The sequence below is a fragment of the Eutrigla gurnardus genome, assembly GCF_963514095.1.
Source record: "Eutrigla gurnardus genome assembly, chromosome: 23".
In the NCBI taxonomy this organism is placed as follows: Eukaryota; Metazoa; Chordata; class Actinopteri; order Perciformes; family Triglidae; genus Eutrigla; species Eutrigla gurnardus.
The window spans coordinates 3,795,266-3,815,225 of record NC_139934.1 but is presented as its reverse complement, the minus strand read 5'-3'; the positions used below and the strand labels follow the sequence as shown (position 1 = coordinate 3,815,225).

General features: G+C 42.8%; 1 protein-coding gene and 1 long non-coding RNA gene across 8 annotated transcripts; both read right to left on the bottom strand.

Moving 5' to 3' along the window:
* Positions 1-126: 126 nt before the first annotated feature.
* Positions 127-19,694, bottom strand: LOC311008686 (NLR family CARD domain-containing protein 3-like). 7 transcript variants are annotated; one of them, XM_084002493.1, is made up of 14 exons: positions 19,598-19,694; positions 18,936-19,056; positions 18,674-18,799; positions 18,468-18,548; positions 17,993-18,093; positions 5,217-5,337; positions 5,001-5,126; positions 4,795-4,875; positions 4,309-4,409; positions 2,373-4,143; positions 2,006-2,179; positions 1,691-1,864; positions 1,528-1,574; positions 127-1,453 (listed from the first exon to the last, which is right to left on the bottom strand). In XM_084002493.1, the coding sequence occupies exons 2-14, from the start codon at positions 19,040-19,042 to the stop codon at positions 933-935; spliced, it is 3,531 nt and encodes a 1,176-aa protein (XP_083858619.1). In that variant the 5' UTR covers positions 19,043-19,056; positions 19,598-19,694; the 3' UTR covers positions 127-932. The 7 variants fall into 7 exon arrangements, with proteins under 7 accessions (XP_083858619.1, XP_083858620.1, XP_083858621.1 ...); XM_084002494.1 differs by having other exon boundaries at positions 5,001-5,105; XM_084002495.1 differs by having other exon boundaries at positions 18,674-18,778.
* LOC311008688 lies at positions 11,701-12,671 on the bottom strand. The gene is made up of 2 exons (XR_014596549.1): positions 12,629-12,671; positions 11,701-12,570 (listed from the first exon to the last, which is right to left on the bottom strand). It is a non-coding gene; the product is annotated as an uncharacterized lncRNA (long non-coding RNA).
* Positions 19,695-19,960: the final 266 nt, after the last annotated feature.

Below are 19,960 nucleotides of genomic sequence, written 5' to 3'. Positions count from 1 at the left end.
CAAAACCTGCGCGCAACACAGTCACAAATCCAGGAACTCTCGAGAAGGCCGCTGCCTCGGAATAATCCAATGTCCAAGAAAACAACGAAAAAATATTATCCACAAAAAAAAAAAAAAAAAAAAAAAAAATTGGCAAAAAAGATGGCATGCACGCTGCCGGGTATACCCAACTCAAAAAACACAGAAAGTATGATCCTACCGGAGCCGAAGATGCAATACTGGAAACACAGTATGATGCACCTGCTTCTTGCTAGCGCACCAAATCAGGAGAGACAAAAGTAAATTAAAGTAAATTTCAGTCCATCATTCCCCAGACGCGATTGCGGGTTTTACGCAATCGAAGGAATGTTTTTTAATTTATCAGTAGCTGCAAAATTAAAACGCTGGCACCACTCGCTCATACCACTCTCACACCCTCTTGCTACTCCTTTGATTCTGGTTTTCCCCCCCTACTGGCGAACCCCTCCATAATTTTTTTCATAGACGCACGGGAAAACAGGAGCCTTAAAGCCTAAAATAACCACCAGCATCGCATACTTTTCAGAGGAAAATTAACTGGACATAACGGGAAATATATACATACGTTTGTAAAGATATTTTGCATAAAAACATTGCATGTATGTTTCACAACTTTCATGACTATTTCCCGCTATGTTTTTTCCTATGGTATAAATTGAATGTGACGTGTCACAAGTTAGTCGAGGTGAAGTCTGAACAGGTGAGTCTTGAACCTTTTTCAGAAGATGGCAGTGACTCCAGAGGCACCAGAACAGTCAGCGATGGTGGTACCAGCCGGCCAGATAACTGAAATACTTTTTTATTGTAAATTGTATGTTGCTATAATAGATAAACATATGTAGAATTTCTTTTTAGGTATTTTCAGTCAAGAGGCTACAACTATCAGTCGGACATTGGATGCGTTGAAACGTGGTTTATATTAGCTGACAAAATGATGCTGAAGACTGAGCACGTTCAAGTTCAACAGCGGGATAGAGGGGCTTATCGAACGTTGCTTTGTAGGTGTGAAGGCGGGTCCGACTGTCGGAGGAAACCCTGTAGAAGGACAGAGTGCCAGCCACCCAATCCAGATACACCCCCACCCGAATGGAGCGCAACCCCACTGAGGACACATCTACTTTGTTGTTGCTATGCAAAACGTAATTACCCTCATTAGAGCAGACCAGACACCAAGACTTGTCATCGCATCCCATCTTGAGCCCGTCTGTCTTTCCTTTATTTGCAGCTCTGCTGTATGTGACCCCAACGCTTAAAGGTCCGGACACCTCGACCTCCCAGTAGCAGCGCTGGTCCAGACCCTGTTCACACAGCACCTGTTGGCAGCGACCGAACCGGTCCGGAGGCTCGTCCCCCAGCCAGGCCACCTTCCTGTTCCCCTCCGAGAGAACCAGGTTCCTGTGGGCCACACTGGGGTCCAAAGTGAGCTCAAGGGCATCTGGAGGTAAGAAGTGAGTAATTACTCATTTAGAAATGTTATAAACATTCCAGATCTTGATTACAGATACTTACATTTCTTAAAGCCTGGTTTCATCCTGTGACTTCCTGCATGCTCAAAACTGTGGAAAATATGTTTGAATAGAATTTAGTCTGCAAACTTGCTACCAGTTAATTGGTGGTAAATCTGCTAGTTGTAAGCAGTAACTATTTATTGTTAAGGAAGTTTTTTCATTACTTGAGTATGATGAGCTTGCATTGCGGATCGTCCCTCAGCTTGCAGAGCAGCTTCTCCCCTGCCTCTCCTGGATTGTTGTAGCTCAGGTCCAGCTCTCTCAGATGGGAAGGGTTGGACTGTAGAGCCGAGGCCAGAAAAGCGCAGCCTTCCTCTGTGATCTGACAACCTGACAACCTGAGAGAACACAGTGTTTGGTTTATCAGCATGCAGCTTTGAGATCGAGTGAGTCTAGAAGTAGAATCTGAAGCAGGAAGCATTGTGGTCCAGCTGGGCCTGAAAGAGCAGCAGTTCAAAAGATGAAGGTCCCATAAATACCTCAGGTTTTCTAGTCTGCAGCAGTGACTGGACAGTCCATCACAGAGCAGCTGTACTCCTGAATCCTTCAGGTCATTGTTGCTCAGGTCAAGGTTTCTCAGAGGTAAGTCAGGGAATTTGAGACCAAAGGCCAGATGTTTAACCCACTCCTCAGTCACATTGCAGTCTGCTAGTCTAAGGGTGGACAACAAGGTATAATATGATGAATAAAAAGGCACAATTGTGTCATAACGGTACACATATTGGTATCGCCAATTTTTAGTAAAGGGCGTTCGTTTCGGTATGCCTTTTCAGTGTGCCCTGTACCGTTTGTGTACCCAACTGTAAATATACTTACAAAATGAAGATTAACATACACTAAACTTACATGGCCTTTCTGCTACTCCGGACCGCTGGTATCAGCCTCCTTCTGCCTTCCTCTGAGGTGTTGTAACTCTTCAAGTCCAACACTTCCAGATCATCCTTTGATACCAACAGCATGTAGGCCAGCGCAGAGCAGTGCAGGGGAGTCAGCTCTGGTTTTGGACGATCTGATGACTTGAGATATTCCTGAATCTCATCTTTGACTTTGTAATCTCTCATCTCAACCATATTCTGGAAGAGGTTGATGCAACTGTCTGGAGGGAGGGCCTTTCTTCGAATGGCTTTGAGGTAAGTCAAGATTTTCTTGTCTGTATCTTGGCTTGGGTCGGGCGATGTCAGGAGACCCTGAAGGACTCTTCGATTGTGTTCTACCATGAGGCCAAGGATGAATCGCAAGAAGAAGTCTAGGTGGCCGTTCTTCTTCTCCAACACTTTGTCAACTGTCATCTTTAGAAGATCAAGTAAAGTATGTTCTTCATCCTTCAGATTGAGGAAGTTGCTGAGCTCCTTTGTATTCTTGGTTGTGAAACAGTCGTAGACGAAAAGAGCTGCAAAGAACTCCTGTACGGTCAGGTGCACAAAGAAGAAGACTTTCTTCTGGGAAATGACCTCTTCTTCCCTAAGAACTGTGTTGCAAAATCCACAGTAGATGATTGCTTCTTGTATGTCAATACCACACTCTTCCAGGTCTTCATCATAGAAGATCAGGTTGTTCTTCTGCAGCTGAACAAAGGCAAGCTTACCGAGCTTCAGAAGGAATTCTTTGTGCGTCCCCAGAAGGCTCTTGTGTTTCTCAGTCTTCTTCTCATATTTTCTGCTTCTGCGTTTTGTCTGGGCAAACAGGAAATGTGCCATCATCTCTGTTAGAGTTTGAGGAGTTTCAGCTTCCTCGTCGACCACAAAGATCTCCTGAAACAATACGAAAGCAATCCAGCAGAAGATCGGGATCTGGCACATGATGTCGAGACTCTGCGAAGAGTGAATGTGTGAAATGATCCTGTCAGCAAGACCGGAGTCATGACTAAACCTCTTCCTGAAGTAATCCTCTTTTTGTGAGTCACTGAACCCCCTTATCTCCGTCACCATGTCGACAAACTCTGCAGGGATCTGATTGGCTGCGGCTGGACGGGACGTTATCCAGAGGTTGGCATTAGGAAGAAGGTTACCCTGGATGAGGTTTGCTAGGAGATTACTCACAGATGTTACCTCACTGACGGATGTAACCGGCTTGTTCTGGAAGTCCAGATGAAGTCTGCTTTCATCCAGACCGTCCAGTATCACTAAAACCCTGGTTTTGGTGAAATCTTCTGAGTTTTTCAAACTTCGAAGTGCAGGGTGGAATTCAGTCAGGAGCTTGTCCAAGCTCTTCATATCTCCAATCAAATGCAGCTTTCGGAAAGCAAGATAGAAGACAAAGTCAATGTGCTGGATTGTTTTCTCCTCGGCCCAATCAAGCATGAATTTCTGCACAAAAAACGATTTTCCAATTCCTGCAACGCCTTTTGTTACGACTGTTCTGATGGGTTTCTCTTGGCCAGAAAAAGGTTTGAAGAGGTCACCGATTTCAACTGAAAGCTCAGAAAAGTGTTGCTGTTTTCTGTGTCTGAACGATCGCTCTTCGTGTGATCCTTCACTCTCTCCAGTAGTGATGAAGACTTCAGTGTAGATGTTCTTCAGGGTGTTCTCTTGGTCACCATCACCTTCAAATGTCAAATTGCATTTCTCCAGTGTTGCTTTTATAAGATCTTTCTTTGCTCGCAAAAGATGGCCGCGCCCTGAAACGATCAATAATAATTAATGCTTGACATCAAATCATTCAGCTAAGCGAACACAAAATTTTTGATGGCAATAACCATTTTGGCGATGAAGTATTAAAGTGCTACTGCCATGAGTATGAGTTAGTACAGTACAGTAGTAGTACTTCAGATAGTCAGACTTACCAGTGTCTTCCTCAGGATCTTCCTGGTTTTGGAGATCTGCTGGTAAATCATCAGCTAGATCCTTCGTACACACTGCAGAGGACGGTTCCCCAGTCTGTTGGCTGTAGGATGATCAACAAATGACTACATTAGTCCTGCCAGATACAACTTTATACTTTTACATACTATATAATACTTTTCCTAACCTTTCCTAAACCTCTGAGTAATAACTTTTAAACCTGCTATCAGTTACACAGTTAAAATAAATATTAAAGATAAAAAAGCTCAGAGGAGCAGCTTGTCACTGAAAGGAGAATAGTGCTGGTCCACCTTAAAGGCCAGAGTATTAAAAAAAAAAAAAAAAAAAAAAAAAGTTATACCTGAGCCAGAACTGTTGCTAATGTCTGGATCTCTCTCCTTCTCCCTCCACCGGACAATGTTACGTCGTTTATTGATTGTTCCATCTTTTTTTATACTCACTAAATAGTGTATAAAGTTAATGTTCACCGTTTTGATTCCACACCAAATACAACCGGCCTCCACATGGAGGCATCACTCTTCATGGACAGGGGGCTGGGTGCTGTCGACCTACAGATACAAACATATCGTAATGATTTCTTACAATATATGGTGAAATCATCGTTATCGTGGGCAGAATATCGTGATATTATGGAATCGTGAGCTAATTAATAGTGTATAAAGTTAATGTTCACCGTTTTGATTCCACACCAAATACGACCGGCCTCCACATGGAGGCATCACTCTTCATGGAGAGGAGGCTGGGAGCTGAGGAGGACTCGGCTGCATCCATCTGTGAACTATCAGGAGAGGAGAGTGATCTACTCAAATAAACACAGTCTTTAATGAACTTTAAGATATTATACACATATATATATATATATTATATATTTTTAACTTTAATATATTACCTGATCGGCTCACTGCTGGAGCTGATTGGCTTTTCAGACAGAGAGGGATTCGTGGGGGATGAAGAACTGGATCGCTTCCTCTTCTTCTTCATCTTCCTCTTTTCCATTTCTACTGTTGCAGCTGAAACACAAAGAACTGATTATTTGATCCTTTTCCATGAGTTTATTATTATTAATTCTGGCCTCGGCAGCACGTGGGTGGGCCCTGCATCCGGGGCTGGCCTGGCTTTGGGTTTGGCTGTCTCAGGGCTTGCAGTAGGGATATTAATATAATTATGAGTCAAAGTGTTAAAAGAACACAAGATAAAATAGATAAACTTGACTCTAATATGTCAACATAGTGAAGCAAGAATTTTGAGCCTGGCTGTTTTGTGGTTTTAGTTCGACTGGCTTCCTTCCTGTTCAGATCGGCTTTGTTTCCTAACTCTTAAGTAGAATGTGGTGTCTGGTCAGTGGCGGCTCCAGAGATTTTCTGTTGCAGGTGCTATGGGGATGCTCAACACTTAAGAGAAGGTGCTTTGAATTTCGGGGCATTTCATTATGGCGGTGGCATCGGACCACCCTTGGTATATATAGCTACACACGCGTACACGCATTAACTATACTCGTTCCACGACTATAAGCAATATATGTAAAAGTATTCAACACAAGGGCTATAGATACAACATACATGACATCAAGGACACAATTTTGATTTCAGAAGTGGGGGGGACACAAGTATTTTTAATAAAACTCTAACTCTTTCAGTGTTTTCTAGTAGTTCTTCTAGTTTTCTATCGCTACTTTTAAGTCTACTGTTCCCTTTTTTGGTTTGACTGGTTGTAAATCATGTAGCAAAACATTATCACCCAATTCTAATCCAATAGTAATAATAACAACAATAATAATAATACATTTTATTGATCAGATTATTAAGAGCTTTGTAGATGATGAGGAGGATCTTGAAGAGGATATGCTGCTTTATTGGGAGTAACTTACACGTCGACTTCTAAAGAAGTCTCTTATGTCCACTTCTCTTTTTTTAGACATCCTGGCTGCGTCTAATTACCAAACACACACGCACGCGCACACATGCGCGCGCGCGCACATACGCACACGGACACCGATTCAAACGTTAATGTAAATGAAACCTCTGATATTAACATCCATCTAGCGGACGTGAACTAACTTCCAGTAGCGGACTCCTGTAGGACTCCTGACTGCAGACTAGCAGACCGTCGGTGTGCAAGATGGAGTGACAGCGGGGACGGCCAATCACACAAGACACGACAGAGCCAATCGAGGAGCTTGTGGGCGGTCTAGACTAAGGGAAACAGGCTTCAGCTTGAGCGGACGTTTTCCGCTTGGTCCTAGTGCTTGCCTTGTCTCTGTTTACTATAGCGTAACATTGTTTTTGGACGGTAAAAAGTGCAACGGACCAAAACGGCTTTTTGAAAAAGTGCAGGGGACATGTCCCCTGTGTCCCCCCCCCCTAAATTACGTCCATGCATGACATTAAAATATAAATATAAAAAAACTACAGACATTTCTTGGGGGTGCTGGGCGGGTGCTATGGCTATTATAGGGGGAGCTACAGCACCACCTAGCGCCCCCCTGGCGTCGCCACTGTGTCTGGTGGAGAGAAATATTAATAAACAAATAAAAGGCTCAGGTTGACTGAAAAACATGCGTGTTTTTCAATCCAGCATCAGAAACCTTGAACACTGCGTTTTTAACGGACTGCAGGAAGTATTGGTTCAGTAAATGTGCGTGTTTTTTTTATTTAAAACTTCTTATTTGCGCTTTAAAGTGGCGCACTAACTACAAAGAACACGCAGACAGCAGGAAAACACGCAGGATAGAAACATTTCTACTCACGTTTAAAATGTAGCGCTGTGGTGAAAATAGCAGGCTGCCGTTGAGAAGCTCCTGCAGACCCGTGTGTACCTGTGTGTGTGAACGTGTCCTCTTATAGTTGGTGCGCAGTAATAAAATGGGGACTGTCCTATCACATCTTTACTTTCGGTTTCTCTGAAATGGATACTCAGTTGATCACGTGATCCTGCTGCTTCTTGTTTATAAACTAAAGGTTCGTTTCCTCCTCATACATACATTACATACATTTCTATTGCATTTTTCTATTTTAAATCCATCTTATTGTGGAAGCTCATTTCTCAAATAATAATAATGATTTAGTTTTACTTTCATTCATTTGAGAAACTAAATTAGTATTCCAAAAATAATGAGTTCATTATTTTCAGGTACGAAAATGTTATGTTTTAGATATTTTAAGAGATTATGAGATTGTGATAATTTTGAGAGTGTCAGAAAGTAAGAATAGTGGTCGAATGGTTTTATCGTATAACTTTTGTGGTTGATGAAAAAAATATTAGAATAAAACAAATGTAGTGTTCACCCCTGCTGATATATATATATATATATATATATATATATATATATATATATATATATATATATATATATATATACATACATACATACATACATACATACATACACTAGGACCAAGCGGAAAACGGTGTTGTGCCAGTGTAGGTATCCCCGACAGAAAGTGTTTCCCCTGGCTGCGGGAGCTACTTCCTCTGTCTATTTTGAGGGGGGGATACAAATTCTGGCAGACAGGTAAACGTCTGAAATAATCTGTTTCCCCCCCATAACTTTGTGTATAAGATAAGAAACGTGCTCATAATCCCAGAGGTTATAGAGTAGTATCTAAAGAACACACAAAATAAATCATTTGATGCCCAGACTTCATCTGTCTACTATAGTACATTTCGAGTGAAGTAGCTTAAATAAAAGTAATTGAAGCCAGAAAACAATCACAGTGGTCTTGATTTTGGATATTGACGTATATTTAGTTCGACAAATTCCATACCAGGACTTATTACAGCGTGTTATATGTCAAATCACATGAGGAAATGATTACCTTCGTTTTGCCGTTCAGTACTAGCACGACGTTACGACGTACAAAAGAATACAATCATAACGCTGTTGCTCCGCCTGAATGAATGCTCGCTCCCGCAGCCAGGGGAAACAATTTCTGTCGGGGCACAACACCTGGCACAACACCTGCCGCTCAAGTTGAAGCCAGTTTCCCTTACACCCACCCACAAGCTCTTCGATTGGCTCTGCCGTTTCTTGTGTGATTGGCTGTCCCCGCTGTCACTCAATCTTGCTACAGGGGTCTGCTACTGGAAGTTAGCTCACGTCATCTAGAAGGATGTTAATATCAGAGGTTTCATTTACATTTACGTTTGAATCGGTGTCCGTGTGCGTATGTGCGTGCGTGCGTGCGTGTGTGTTTGGTAATTAGACGCAGCCAGGATGTCTAAAGAAAGAAAAGTGGACATAAGAGACTTCTTTAGAAGTCAAAGTCTAAGTTACTCAAAGGAATGCGTTACACCCATCCTGCAACACCTTCACTGGCTCCCAATAAAGCAGCATATCCACTTCAAGATCCTCCTCTTCATTTACAAAGCTCTTAATAATCTGATCAATAAAATGTATTATTATTATTGTTGTTATTATCACTATTGGATTAGAATTGGGTGATAATGTTTTGCTACATGAATTACAACCAGTCAAACCAAAAAAGGAACAGTAGACTTAAAAGTAGCGATAGAAAACTAGAAGAACTACTAGAAAACACTGAAAGAGTTAGTTTTATTAAAAATACTTGTGTCGCCCCCACCTCTGAAATCAGAATTTCGTCCTTGCCTCCTCTCACACATTCATTACATACATTTCTATTGCAAAACAGTGGAGGACAAAAAACTTTTTTTTTTTAAATCCATCTTTTTGTTATGGAAGTCCATTTCTCAAAGTATAATAATGATTTAGTTTTACTAAGTCATTAATTTAAGAAACTAACTTAGTATTTCAAAATAATGAGTTCATTATTTTCAGGTATGAAGTCATTGGGCCCTAGTTTCGTAGACCAGGCGCAGTGAGCTTTCAGCGCACCTGCGCCGCGCCGACGGGGTGTGTCCGCCTGGACTTTGCAAGTTTCGTGCACCGGGCAGGCCGGCGCAGGCTCGCGCAGGCACACCTCCCGTCTCGCCCACCGGCGCAAGTGGGAAAGAGGGAGGGGAAGAAGGCGTGAGTGGGAGACGAGGAGGAGACGAGGCGTGGACTGGGATAAACACAGCCGATTCAGATCTTCACCAATCAAATGAGCTCCTCTCCTCTCCTTTAATGCGTTAGGGGAGGTTCAGTGCAAGTTCCGTCACTTGACAACCCGATGACAGAAGCAGCGCCGCCGCTGTGCGCGCGTATCATAATAATAACAATGCCGATATTATAAAAAACAGGAGAGAGAGAGGGAGATGTTTTGGTCCGAGAGTTTCCGTTACGCGTGCCATCCGCCTTTGATCTGACGTCAGATGTGACGGGACAATCTATATAGATATAAATTGACGTGTTGATTCAGTTAGTTGCATTAAATAGTGTTTGTTGTGATTATGTATTGCATTTAAATGTGCCTGGAACTGTGGAAACCTGCCTGTGAGGTCTCGGTGACGTGTGCGCACTGCGCGCCGTCAGCCAAACTTCCACTGCGCCAGCTGTGATTCGCATTGAATGAATGGACTTTATTTACGCCTTACGCCTTGCGCCGAAAGTAGACCAGAGGCCTGTACTACGAAGCGGGATTTGGGCTTAGCGAGGTAACTTAAGCGTTAACTCTGGGTTTTCCATCCTACGACGCTGGTTCACTTCTTACCGGGGTAGATCGCCATGGTAACTTACGCTGTGGAGCTAACCTGCTCCGGAGCAGGTTATGTTCCTGATAAGAGATCAACGTGGAGAAACACACCGCCGACTGACCAATCAGCTGTCTTGGTGCGCCGACATAAAAAAAAATAAGCTCGGTGGATCGTGAGAGGGTCTGGTAGGAGAACTATAGAGTGTACGGAGACCGGCAAAACCCTTTTTCTGTCCCTGACGATGTTTTATATGAGAGATCCAGATTCTCATCAGAGGGAAAGACTTTTCTGTGTCAGCGTACAGCCTACTGACCACTATGAATCATGTTTTTATATTTATTTGATTTGCTCCCAAGTCCGTTTTACACCGCCGGGATTGCAGCTGAAAGAATGAGGCTGATATTGTCATAAACCACGTTATAAGAATACATCCAAGCAACACATTCATCATTTTAAAGTTATATGTTTGGCCTTTTATTGCTGAAGGACATCATAAGAGTTAAAGGGACTAAAGAAAGAGTGACGACATGATTTAAAAGACGGCCGCAGGGCGGATTCGAACCAGCGCCGCTGCAAGGAGCCTCGTAACACGGGTCGGTAACTCTACCACTAAGGTATCAGCGAAGTTACCGTTGGAGTCAAATCAGTCAGATCTACTAGTGTCCTTATGATGGCGTAGTCATATTATACTATTAATACTATTAATACGACTTCCGCATCCACACAGTCGGTGAGTTTTTGCCAGCTGTCCTTACAGCATTTGGCAGATGAAACTGTTGCCTTTTGCCTGCATTATATGTTTGTTTAACTTCTTCGTATTTCTGTAAGATTATGGTTTCCTCCTCGTACGTGAAATACGCCGCTCCGCTGCCGTAGACTGATCCATGTTTGTGATTGGTCAAATGCTGCAAACGCCGCCTCTTTCATGTGCACGCGCTCATAGCTCGATTGGAAAACCCTGGGTTGAGTTAACGAGTTGATAACCAGCTTCGTGTGACCGCTTATCTCCGATCTCCTTTGTTAGGGTAACTCAAGCTGGATCTCTGAAAGAAACCCTGGGCATGTTGAACTCGCTTCGTAGTACAGGCCCCAGGTTGGAGCTGGCGAGCTTTCAGCGCAGTCTCGGCGAGGCTTTTTGCCACGAAACTTCCGCTACGCCAAGCTGAATCTGTGACGCCTCCCCCTGCTGCGCCGCCACACCCATCTTGGCGCAGGCGATCCACCAAACTGCCAAACTGACGGTGCGCAAAGGCTGCGCGGGTCGAAACTTGCACTGCGCCGGCTCCGCCACCCTGCGCCGCCCTGCGCTGGTCTACGAAACTAGGGCCCATTATGTTTTAGATATTTTAAGAGATTATGTCATTATTTTGAGAGTGGCAGAAATGGGCTTCCATAGTTTGATCGTACAACTTTTGTGCCTGATGAAAAAAATATTAGAATAAAACAAATGTAGTGTTGACCCCTGCTGCAAATATGTATGTATGTATGTATGTATATATATATATATATATATATATATATATATATATATATATATATAGTATATCAATTACTATAATGGCTGAAGTCATAAATAATTCTTCTCTTTTAGTGAGCTAAATATTTGATGAGGCTATGATGGGCGGGATTAAATGTGTGTTGGGGGGCGCGGCTGTTGATACGTCACTATTTTCCATTTTTTCTTGAAAATTGGCTATATGAGCTTATTGCAGTTATACAATATTAGCATGTGATTGTATGACTGGTGAGAAAACAAAACATTGAAGAACAGAAATGCAAAATTTGGTTTGGTTAAATTCACTTTAATAAAAAAATTGCACTGTAATGTAAAATTAACACATTGTAAACATGAAATACAACATTGGTATAGTTGATAATATTATTAACAACGATGACAAAAGGTGGAAACAAAGCAATGTTATGTATGTTGCTTGGTAAATACAATGTGCTTTACATTAAATCAGTGAGTACATGTATGTAGTACATGGATTGGAAAGCTTACAATGATAGGCTTATCTTCAAATTGAACGCTGTCTCTCGATCTCTGGACCGAAGTGTAACTACAAAATCTTAAATTTGCTCAGTAATATTATATTTCACACGCATCCTCTTCTCTTTCTTCCTTTGTAGAAGTCGGGGCTCTGATTGTGGCACATGGAGAAAGAGCCCATGGGTGGTGGGGGGCGACACCTGAGGCAGCCCCGCCCTTTACTGTCCACCAAACCAGTGAACCATTCATCCCAATATGACAAGGTGGACCGGCCATTATGTTCTGGTACACATGAACTGATACAGATTCTACTGATAAAACAATTGAGAATTGAGACCCTAAAAAAGTGTTAGGGTCCTCGTCTGAGTAAAGTAGCGGCTGTTTGGCAAGTATACCTTAAGTTAGCGGGTCATTTTTTACGGTTTCGGTGCTTAAACGGTACTTGAACCGGTATTTAAATACCTCAAGATGCGCACACTTTGTAAAAAAAACAATGACCTTTGAATGCAATTAACATAAAACAAGTTATAAAATAACATAATTGTTAAAACAAAATCACATGTTGGAACCGGTGCCATACTGGTACTGGATTTCGGTACCCAACCCTACTCCTCTCCCCCCTCTCACTCCGCTCACTCAGGTTCACTAAGCCCCTCCCCTCCTCTCCCCCCTCTCAATCCGCTCACTCAGGTTCACTAAGCCCCTCCCCTCCTCTCCACCTCTCTCACTCCGCTCACTCAGGTTCACTAGGCCCCTCCCCTCCTCTCCACCTCTCTCACTCCGCTCACTCAGGTTCACTAGGCCCCTCCCCTCCTCTCCACCTCTCTCACTCCGCTCACTCAGGTTCACTAGGCCCCTCCCCTCCTCTCCCCCTCCCCCGCTTAACAAACAAAATATTTTATATTTAAATTTTCATTTCTCAGTTCTCATGTTTGCAACTTGGGTTCATAAATATTAAAAGTACAAAATCCTTCAATGATAAGGAATTTTCAAGTAAAAAGTATCGGTATCGGCAATACTGGCCCTGTAATTACTTGGTATCGGATCCATACCAAGTAATTGCATGGCCGTATCGCCCACCCCTACCGGCCAGATAACTGAAATACTTTTTTATTGTAAATTGTATGTTGCTATAATAGATAAACATATGTAGATGTTCTTTTTAAGTATGTTCAGTCAAGAGATTACAACTATCAGTCAGACATTGGATGCGTTGAAACGTGGTTTATATTAGCTGACAAAATGATGCTGAAGACTGAGCACGTTCAAGTTCAACAGCGGGATAGAGGGGCTTATCGAACGTTGCTTTGTAGGTGTGAAGACGGGTCCGACTGTCGGAGGAAACCCTGTAGAAGGACAGAGTGCCAGCCACCCAATCCAGATACACCCCCACCCGACTGGAGCGCCACCCCACTGAGGACACATCTACTCTGTTGTTGCTATGCAAAACGTAATTACCCTCATTAGAGCAGACCAGACACCAAGACTTGTCATCGCATCCCATCTTGAGCCCGTCTGTCTTCCCTTTATTTGCAGCTCCGCTGTATGTGACCCCGACACTTAAAGGTCCGGACACCTCAACCTCCCAGTAGCAGCGCTGGTCCAGACCCTGTTCACACAGCACCTGTTGGCAGCGACCGAACCGGTCCGGAGGCTTGTCCCCCACCCAGGCCACCTTCCTGTTCCCCTCCGAGAGAACCAGGTTCCTGTGGGCCACACTGGGGTCCAAAGTGAGCTCAAGGGCATCTGGAGGTAAGAAGTGAGTAATTACTCATTTAGAAATGTTATAAACATCCCAGATCTTGATTACAGATACTTACATTTCTTAAAGCCTGGTTTCATCCTGTGACTTCCGGAATGCTCAAAACTGGAAAATATGTTTGAATAGAATTTAGTCTGCAAACTTGCTACCAGTTAATTGGTGGTAAATCTGCTAGTTGTAAGCAGTAACTATTTATTGTTAAGGAAGTTTTTTCATACTTGAGTATGAAGAGCTTGCATTGCGGATCGTCCCTCAGCAGCTTCTCCCCTGCCTCTCCTGGATTGTTGTAGCTCAGGTCCAGCTCTCTCAGATGGGAGGGGTTGGACTGTAGAGCCGAGGCCAGAAAAGCACAGCCTTCCTCTGTGATCTGACAACCTGACAACCTGAGAGAACACAGTGTTTAGTTTGTCAGCATGCAGCTTTGAGATCGAGTGAGTCTAGAAGTAGAATCGGAAGCAGGAAGCATTGTGGTCCAGCTCGGCCTGAAAGAGCAGCAGTTCAAAAGATGAAGGTCCCATAAATACCTCAGCTTTTCTAGTCTGCAGCAGTGACTGGACAGTCCATCACAGAGCAGCTGTACTCCTGAATCCTTCAGGTCATTGTTGCTCAGGTCAAGGTATCTCAGAGGTAAGTAGGGGAATTTGAGACCAAAGGCTAGATGTTTAACCCACTCCTCAGTCACATTGCAGTCTGCTAGTCTAAGGGTGGACAACAAGGTTATAATATGATGAATAAAAAGGCACAATTGTGTAGTAACGGTTCACATATTTGTATCGTCAATCTTTAGTAAAGGGCGTTCATTTGGGTATGAGACAACTTTTCAGTGTGCCCAGTACCGTTTGTGTACCCAACTGTAAATATACTTACAAAATGAAGATTAACATACACCAAACTTACATGGCCTTTCTGCTGCTCCGGACCGCTGGTATCAGCCTCCTTCTGCCTTCCTCTGAGGTGTTGTAACTCTTCAAGTCCAACACTTCCAGATCATCCTTTGATACCTGCAGCATGTAGGCCAGCGCAGAGCAGTGCAGGGGAGTCAGCTCTGTTTTTGGACGATCTGATGACTTGAGATATTCCTGAATCTCATCTTTGACTTTGTAATCTCTCATCTCCACCATATTCTGGAAGAGGTTGATGCAACTGTCTGGAGGGAGGGCCTTTCTTCGAATGGCTTTGAGGTAAGTCAAGATTTTCTTGTCTGTATCTTGGCTTGGGTCTGGCGATGTCAGGAGACCCTGAAGGACTCTTCGATTGTGTTCTACCATGAGGCCAAGGATGAATCGCAAGAAGAAGTCTAGGTGGCCGTTCTTCTCCTCCAACACTTTGTCAACTGTCATCTTTAGAAGATCAAGTAAAGTATGTTCTTCATCCTTCAGATTGAGGAAGTTGCTGAGCTCCTTTGTATTCTTGGTTGTGAAACGGTCATAGACGAAAAGAGCTGCAAAGAACTCCTGGATGGTCAGGTGCACAAAGAAGAAGACTTTCTTCTGGGAAAATACCTTTTCTTCCCTAAGAACTGTGTTGCAAAATCCACAGTAGATGATTGCTTCTTGTATGTCAATACCACACTCTTCCAGGTCTTCATCATAGAAGATCAGGTTGTTCTTCTGCAGCTGAACAAATGCAAGCTTACCGAGCTTCAGAAGGAATTCCTTGTGCGTCCTCAGAAGGCTCTCGTTGTGTTTCTCAGTCTTCTTCTCATATTTTCTGCTTCTGCGTTTTGTCTGGGCAAACAGGAAATGTGCCATCATCTCTGTTAGAGTTTGAGGGGTTTCAGCTTCCTCGTCGACCACAAAGATCTCCTGAAACAATACGGAAGCAATCCAGCAGAAGATCGGGATCTGGCACATGATGTCGAGACTCTGCGAAGAGTGAATGTGTGAAATGATCATGTCAGCAAGACCGGAGTCATGACTAAACCTCTTCCTGAAGTAATCCTCTTTTTGTGAGTCACTGAACCCCCTTATCTCCGTCACCATGTCGACAAACTCTGCAGGGATCTGATTGGCTGCGGCTGGACGGGACGTTATCCAGAGGTTGGCATTAGGAAGAAGGTTACCCTGGATCAGGTTTGCTAGGAGATTACTCACAGATGTTACCTCACTGACGGATGTAACCGGCTTGTTCTCGAAGTCCAGATGAAGTCTGCTTTCATCCAGACCGTCCAGGATCACTAAAACCCTGGTTTTGGTGAAATCTTCTGAGTTTTTCAAACTTCGAAGTGCAGGGTGGAATTCAGTCAGGAGCTTGTCCAAGCTCTTCATATCTCCAATCAAATTCAGCTCTCGGAAAGCAAGATAGAAGACAAAGTCAATGTGCTGGATTGTTTTCTCCTCGGCCCAATCAAGCATGAATTTCTGCACAAAAAACGATTTTCCAATTCCTGCAACGCCCTTAGTTACGACTGTTCTGATGGGTTTTTCTTGGCCAGAAAAAGGTTTGAAGAGGTCACCGATCTTAACTGAAAGCTCAGAAAAGTGTTGCTGTTTTCTGTGTCTGAAGGATCGCTCTTCGTGTGATCCTTCACTCTCTCCAGTAGTGATGAAGACTTCAGTGTAGATGTTCTTCAGGGTGTTCTCTTGGTCACCATCACCTTCAAATGTCAAATTATATTTCTCCAGTGTTTCTTTTTTAAGAACTTTCTTTATTTGCAAAAGATGGCCGCGCCCTGAAACGATCAATAATAATAATTAATGCTTGACATCAAATCATTTTAGCTAGATCCTCCAAATACACAAGCAAACACAAAATTATTGATGCAAATAACCATTTTGACTATGAAGTATTAAAGTGCTACTGCCATGAGTTAGTACAGTACAGTAGTAGTTAGGGATGGACCGATACTATCGGCCGATGCAGACTGTTGTTTTGGCCGAAAGTTTTTCCTGGCATTTACAGTCAGGCGCCCGCAGGCAGCTGCGTGTTGCTTGGTAGCGCTGACACAAGCCCGGACATTCCCCTCCCCCGCAGTAGTGAGAGCATGGTCTTCAAAACAAAGGTGAGTTTTAAACTTTCTTTAACTGTTTTGCTTAGCTGAAATGTTGCCTTGTGCTTTGAAAGTGGAAACACTAAATGTAGAATACATGTTCCGTTTCCCTTGAAACTATAGGTAAAACCAGGACTCTCTAACTGAGTTCAGAGTGAGATTCAAAATGTACGTTTTATACGTAGTTGAATATTAATTTGCGACGTTCATCATGTACCAGAAAATCGCATCGTGATGGCCATACGAGTGTTTGTACACGTTAGCTTTAGCAATCCAGTGTGTGTGTGCCATATATGAGCTGACTGAAGGAGAGCTTTAACTTTGAGAGAATGTTTGTATACTTTGTTGAATATGTATGCATGTTAACGTTGTGCAGTGTAGAACAGAAGCAGTTTGTTGTTTAATGTGCAGCTGACATCAAGTTACTTTCTTCTGCTACTTAATGTGCTGAGGTTGTTGGCAGCTTTTTTTTGGCTGACCGGATTCTCTAGGTTACGTCTCGGTCACTTGAGCGCCAAAGTTTAACCCACAAGCTAGCAAAATGAGTAAGAAACAGACGTCTTTGGAAAATTTCTTTGGCGTTATGGTGAGTTAAAATTTTCTTTCACTTTATATTCGTTTTTGTGGTGTATCTGTATCAGATTTTGAAACGTTACCATGGCGACCAGAGTCAGCGAGTGTTAAGGCGGGTCCACACCGGAACGACTGCCCGACTCGCGTCGGTAAATGAAGCATGGCTACTTAATATGGCCGACTCGAACAACGACATGGGCGGTTCACACCAACGGAATTACAGCCGACGCCATACGTTCCACGCTTGCGCGAGATGTAATGTCTCCAAAACAACAGGCGGCGCTAATCTGTATTGTGGGCCAAAAAACACGAAAACCGGAAGTAGGCGGTCCTCTCTAGACCACCTTCTCCGATTCCACTGGTTATCTGGTATGTTTACCATCGTCACTTCCGGGCTCCACTGATTCGCTAGTCAAGCTGCTAGCCTCCACCAATCAGAATGGTAAAAGAGTGACCGACTCGCTTGGCGGATTACACATTTGAATCGGCTGAAATGAACGCCGACGTGGGCCGATTCGAGCGACCACACCAAGGAGACTCATGTCACGGACGCCGACTCTCTTAAAGATGCCGATTTTCGGTCCGGTGTAGACTCGCCTTTAGGCTGACTGTTCAAACTGCCAAACTCCAAATATCAGCTCAAGAAAATCGGCAGGCCGTATCGGTCACCGGCCAAGGCTGATGATCAGAAAAACGGCTTCGGCCCTAAAAAATCTATATCGGTCGATCCCTTGTAGTACTACAGGTAGTCAGACTTACTAGTGTCTTCCTCAGGATCTTCCTGGTTTTGGAGATCTGCTGGTAAATCTTCAGCTAGATCCTTCGTACACACTGCAGAGGACGGTTCCCCAGTCTGTTGGCTGGATGATCAACAAATGACTACATTAGTCCTGCCAGATACAAATTTATACTTTTACATACTATATAATACTTTTCCTAAACCTTCCTAAACCTCTGAGTAATAACTTTTAAACCTGCTATCAGTTACACAGTTAAAATAAATATTAAAGATAAAAAAGCTCAGAGGAGCAGCTTGTCACTGAAAGGAGAATAGTGCTGGTCCACCTTAAAGGCCAGAGTATTTAAAAAAAAAAAAAAGTTATTGCTGAGCCAGAACTGTTGCTAATGTCTGGATCTCTCTCCTTCTCCCTCCACCAGACAATGTTACGTCGTTTATTGAATGTTCCATCTTTTTTTTTATACTCACTAAATAGTGTATAAAGTTAAGATTCACCGTTTTGATTCCAGATCAAATACGACCGGCCTCCACATGGAGGCATCACTCTTCATGGAGAGGAGGCTGGGAGCTGTCGACCTACAGATACAAACATATCGTAATGATTTCTTGCAATATATCATAATATCATCGTTATCGTGGGCAGAATATCGTGATATTATGGAATCGTGAGCTAATTAATAGTGTATAAAGTTAATGTTCACCGTTTTGATTCCACATCAAATACGACCGGCCTCCACATGGAGGCATCACTCTTCATGGAGAGGAGGCTGGGAGCTGAGGAGGACTCGGCTGCATCCATCTGTGAACTATCAGGAGAGGAGAGTGATCTACTCAAATAAACACAGTCTTTAATGAACTTTAAGATATTATACACATATATATATATATATATATATATATATATATATATATATATATATATATATATATATATATTATATATTTTTAACTTTAATATATTACCTGATCGGCTCACTGCTGGAGCTGATTGGCTTTTCAGACAGAGAGGGATTCATGGAGGATGAAGAACTGGATCGCTTCCTCTTCTTCCTCATCTTCCTCTTTTTCATTTCTACTGTTGCAGCTGAAACACAAAGAACTGATTATTTGATCCTTTTCCATGAGTTTATTATTATTAATTCTGGCCTCGGAAGCATGTGGGTGGACCCTGCATCCGGGGCTGGCCTGGCTTTGGGTTTGGCTGTCTCAGAGCTTGCAGTAGGGATATTAATATAATTATGAGTCTAAGTGTTAATAGAAATATTAAAGACAAACTTGACTCTAATATGTCAACACAGTGAAGCAAGAATTTTGAGCCTGGCTGTTTTGTGGTTTTAGTTTGACTGGCTTCCTTCCCGTTTTAAGTAGAATGTGTTGTCTGGTGGAGAGAAATATTAATAAACAAATAAAAGGCTCAGGTTGACTGGAAACATGCGTGTTTTTCAATCCGTCATCAGAAACCTTGAACACTGCGTTTTTAACGGACTGCAGGAAGTATTGGTTCAGTAAATGTGCGTGTTTTTTTATTATTTAAAACTTGTTATTCGCGCTTTAAAGTGACGCACTAACTACAAAGAACACGCAGACAGCAGGAAAACACGCAGGATAGAAACATTTCTACTCACGTTTAAAATGCAGTTGTGGTGAAAACACACAGCAGGCTGGCGTTGAGCAACGTGTGGAAGTCGGTGCGCAGTAATAAAATGGGGAATTTCCCTTCACGTTTTTACTTTCGGTTTCTATCAAATGGAGACCGAGTTGATCACGTGATCCTGCTGCTTCTTGTTTATAAACTAAAGGTTCGTTTCCTCATACATACATTGCATACATTTCTATTGCAAAACAGTGGAGGACAAAAAACTTTTTTTTTAAATCCATCTTTTTATTATGGAAGTCCATTTCTCAAATAATAATAATGATTTAGTATTACATCATTTAGTCATTCATTTGAGAAACTAACTTAGTATCTCAAAATAATGCACCATGTT